Source organism: Glycine soja, chromosome 1 (genome assembly GCF_004193775.1).
Source record: "Glycine soja cultivar W05 chromosome 1, ASM419377v2, whole genome shotgun sequence".
NCBI lineage: Eukaryota > Viridiplantae > Streptophyta > Magnoliopsida > Fabales > Fabaceae > Glycine > Glycine soja.
In genome coordinates, this window is record NC_041002.1 from 1,940,546 (window position 1) to 1,944,897 (window position 4,352).

The 4,352-nt window shown below is 33.3% G+C and overlaps 1 protein-coding gene across 1 annotated transcript; it reads left to right on the forward strand.

Moving 5' to 3' along the window:
• Nucleotides 1-2,712: 2,712 nt before the first annotated feature.
• On the forward strand, nucleotides 2,713-3,714 carry LOC114408970 (uncharacterized protein At5g65660-like). The gene is made up of 2 exons (XM_028372219.1): nucleotides 2,713-3,072; nucleotides 3,272-3,714. The coding sequence occupies exons 1-2, from the start codon at nucleotides 2,863-2,865 to the stop codon at nucleotides 3,440-3,442; spliced, it is 381 nt and encodes a 126-aa protein (XP_028228020.1). The 5' UTR covers nucleotides 2,713-2,862; the 3' UTR covers nucleotides 3,443-3,714.
• Nucleotides 3,715-4,352: the final 638 nt, after the last annotated feature.

The following is a 4,352-nucleotide window of genomic DNA, read 5'->3' on the forward strand; positions in this document are numbered from 1 at the left end:
ACTACTTAACATGTCGATCCATTTCCAGAAAAAATAAATTGTCAATCTATCCATTGGATACTAGGCATATTTTTTGATAAATTTTTCCACAAATAAAAGAAAAAATATTAAGTAATTTATAAATTAAAATTAATTTACGTATAAACTAATTTGGAAAAGTTACTGTATTAGTTTCTCCAATAACTTTTTAATTATGCTTAAGCTAAGTTTTAGCTTATAAAAACTATTTTTTTTCTTTTTTTTATAAGTGTTTATGAAATTTTTTATTCATTTCTAAATAGGTTATCATCTTGTTCTTTATATATTTTCTTAATTCATCAGTTTCTTTGTTATTTTTTTTCTCATTTTTTATTTTATTTTGTATGTCTGTTTTGTTCTCCACTAGATGCAAAATCATTGTCCATTCCTCTCTTGGACACAAGAAAGTAAATATGCTTTATTTTGTGATATCCTCTTCATCCTTTGCATAAATCAATTAGAAGAAAGGTGCTCATATAACTTGTCTTCATTTTCTCCTAAACAAATTGCACCACTCTTGTACTCTAATGACCCATTCTTCTTTTTTTCCGAGCTTCTCTACATGGTGCAACTAATATAAAAGTTTTTTTTAGCTGTCACCATGATATTTCGAGTCTTCTAGGCATCTAATAATTAATCTCTATCATATTAATTCATTTTGAGATGACATGTAATATCTCTTATGATTTCAAAGTCTAAATAAAAGTTGAACCTGAAACCTTGATTAAGGAATTCAAGGGTTAAACTAGGTTGCTGTGGCAACAACTTTTGGTAAAATAATTTCAAACTTGATACTGTCAACACAAATCTACCAAATATCATTATATGTGTGATTTTTGGGACAAAAAATAAATAAATATCACACCAAAATAAAGACACTCATAGGAGGCAACATGTTACAAGCAAACCCTAATTAATTAACTACGTACTACCTGTTACTCGTACACAAAATAAACTTAAAAATGAATTCTACCCTTCAATTGCCCAACAAAAATAAGGGAATAAAACCACAAACAGAGAATGCAATAGAAAAGAAGGGCATGAAACACAAAACAAAGGTTGTTGTAGGTTCTCATTCAACTTTTCAAATGCCCATCAAAATAACACTACTTATGTTCCTGCAGTGCAAGGCATTGTTAGCAATGCTAGATAATGAAAAACGTATAAAGGTCGACTTCCAAAATTGTCACTCCACGCCTCACTTATTGTTCACAGAGAAACAACACCTAATACGTCTTAGAGCGGGGTTTGAAGCGCGGGCAAGATGGCTTAGGGTTAGGCAAAGTGAAAGAGGGAGGAACGAAATTAACATGTTAAAAAGGAAACACTTGAGTGAAAAGGTGGAAAATGCAACTTTTCACTAAACAACAACAACAACGTCTTATCCTACTAGGTGGGGTCGGCTACATGGATCAACTTCCGTCATAATGTTCTATCAAGTACCATACTTCTATCCAAATCATTAAGTTCGAGATCCTTCTTGATAACCTCTCTTCTAGGTGAGGTCGGCTACATGGATCAACTTTTCACTAAACATTTTACATTTTCAATTTAGTTCTTGTCTATATCATTTTGATCCTTGTCCACATGTTCAGATGTTGGTCCAAGGCCAGCTCTTCATTAATTTGCACATAAGTTCTATGTGGGCACTCCTATTAAGGATTTTATTAATAAATGTTTCAAGGGAACTGATTAAGGAATTAAAGGAACTAAAGTAACAGTGGTTGCAATTTATAGATTTAGTTGGTGATTTACTCCGTATAAAATTTGTTACGTGCGTAAATTATATAAAAATATATCTATAATATAAAAAATACTTGGATCACTATGAAAATGGGGTATTACTAAATTAGGATCAGAAATCTACTCGCACTCTGTTTAAGTTGTATATTGAAAATAAAGTTTACGCAAATAAACAGAGAAATAAAAATAATATAAAATAGATATGTAACTAAGTTAAAAAAATTATAAAATTCGATAAAATTATCTTACGACTTTTGAACAGAAAATTGTATGCAAACATAAAAGAGTAAGAAATTAAATGAGTTTTGACCATTGGAGGGAATTTTTTTGAGAGATAAAGTAAGACAGTGGTGAGAATGGTGTAAAAATGCCCACAGCCTTCCATGCCTTCCAATAGCCGCATTGGTTTGTTTTTTGTTTTTTTTTATTATTCTTTGGTTTTCTTGGACAAGCATGCTGATGTTGAGAGTTAATTTCCTGCTTACCACAATTATGATTTTATTAAAAACCAATTTTTTATGTACCAAGGAGCCTAGCAACTCCAAATAATATTGATGGCAATTTTGATGAAAATTAAAAAAAGAAATAATTATCTTTAAAAATAAAAAATAAAAAATATCATACCAAACATGCACCAAATCCTCTCCTCGCCTCGGTGCTAAAGCATAATAAAGCAGCTTTTGTTAACGCTCATCGCTGTCAGTCACGACCAACACCAAACCCAAATGAGTCCACCGACCTTCCGTACCACACTCTCTCTACCCTTTTATATGTAAAAATGTTTAATAACACTCGGAATATCACTTCGTTATCATACACTCAAAAAAAAGAAAAAGAAAAAAATATAAATAACAAAAAATATATAATGTGATAAAAAGGAACAGATGAAAAAAATATTTACAATAAATAATAATTTATGTATCATTACTTTCTATATATATTCCAACTTTCTTCCAACCCAAAGCCACTTCTCTCTTGAATCTTCATTCACACAAACTGATTTTTCTTTTCTCTTCACATTCTTCTAAATTTTGGCCCCTTCTTCCTCAATGATACCAGGGCCACTCGGAAACACAACAACAACAACAACAAGTGTGCATAATGGAGGGCCAAGATCTCTCGCCACCTCGCATGGACACATCTCGACCGTCCCTCGGCTTCCCCTTGGGCACTGCCCTCCTCTTGATCATCATCTTCAGCCTCAGCGGCATCTTCTCTTGTTGCTACCACTGGGACAAGTTACGCTCCTTCCGTCAATCTCTTTCTCATCCCCACCCTGCTCCCTCCCACACCCAATCCCAACCCTACACGGTACCCATCTCTCTATACACTACAACGACATTTTTATCAAATTAACTATGCCCATGCACATTTATACAAATTAAATGTATCATCATAATTACAGTTTAATACTATACTAGAAATATGTACTACTAGTACTAGTAACTATATACTTGTACGGAGTTTGAATTATTGATTATAATTATAATTGTCTTTTTGTTGTGTGCAGGAGGTGAAGCAAAGCAAGGGTGAGAGTTTGCCGGTGTTGATGCCTGGGGATGAAGTGCCTAAGTTCATAGCCATGCCTTGCCCGTGCCAACCTTCCCGGCCGGAGACTATCGTTGTCACCGTCGAGAAGCCGCCGCACAAACCGCCGCTCGTGGTGGCGCCTTTGTGTTAATTAATTAGCATCAGAAGCATGTTAATTAATTGTCGATGCTGTGTTACAGTGTATATATATGCATGTTGCCACCATTTGTTCTATGACCCGCTGAAGACGGTAAGGCTTAGAGAGAGGGAAAAAAAAATCTAAAGATTAAAGGATGTATAGTACCAGGTCAATTCCCAGATTGCATGTGACCACTTCATTTGATTCCATATTTGTGTTGTTCTTCTATCTATGTAATTATTAATTAATTAATTTAAGTTACTTAATTAAACCTTTCTTATTTATTGAAAACTTCCAATTTGGCTTTGAGCTAAAAAAAAGAAAATAATTATGTGGTATAATTAACTATATAGAAAAACAGCTTTATATATTCTATAGTTTTATCAACTGTCATTTAGTTAAGTTTACGAATTTCTCGTTATCAAAGCACAATAATTATAAGCTAGGATCAACATAAGCCGCACATTAATCTTTACTTTGTCTCCTTGGCAAAACAATACACAATAACCTTGTTTCTTTTTTGTCCCTTTTCTTTTTCGTTTTTGTCATTTTACTTGTTCCATCCAGCGAGCTATAGCAATCGTTTGTGCTATAAGATTAGGTTAGTTTGTCTGTCAATTAATTAAAAACGATGGAGTAAAAGGCTAGCTTCTGGCTGACAAGAATACAAGTTGATTCGTTTAGTGTGCCAATTGCTTGCAACCGCAACGCGAATATATATGGTTGCATGTACTTGTCATGTGAACACAATATCCACATATAATGGGTGTGAGCTGCATGTAAAAATTATTAGAAAGGCGAGTTTAATTGATTAATCATACCCACTTTGGCGTGCATCTGCATAGTGCAGTGCAGACCCTCCTAAACCTAAAATAAAAGATGAACATTCAATTTTCACATCTAACATAAATCTTAATTAGTA

Excerpts from the sequence above, each read along its gene's own strand:
- LOC114408970 (XM_028372219.1), top strand. The coding sequence starts at position 2,863 with ATGGAGGGCCAAGATCTCTCGCCACCTCGCATGGACACATCTCGACCG. Across the intron at positions 3,073-3,271 it reads CCCAATCCCAACCCTACACG|GAGGTGAAGCAAAGCAAGGG; the intron begins GTACCCATCTCT and ends TGTTGTGTGCAG.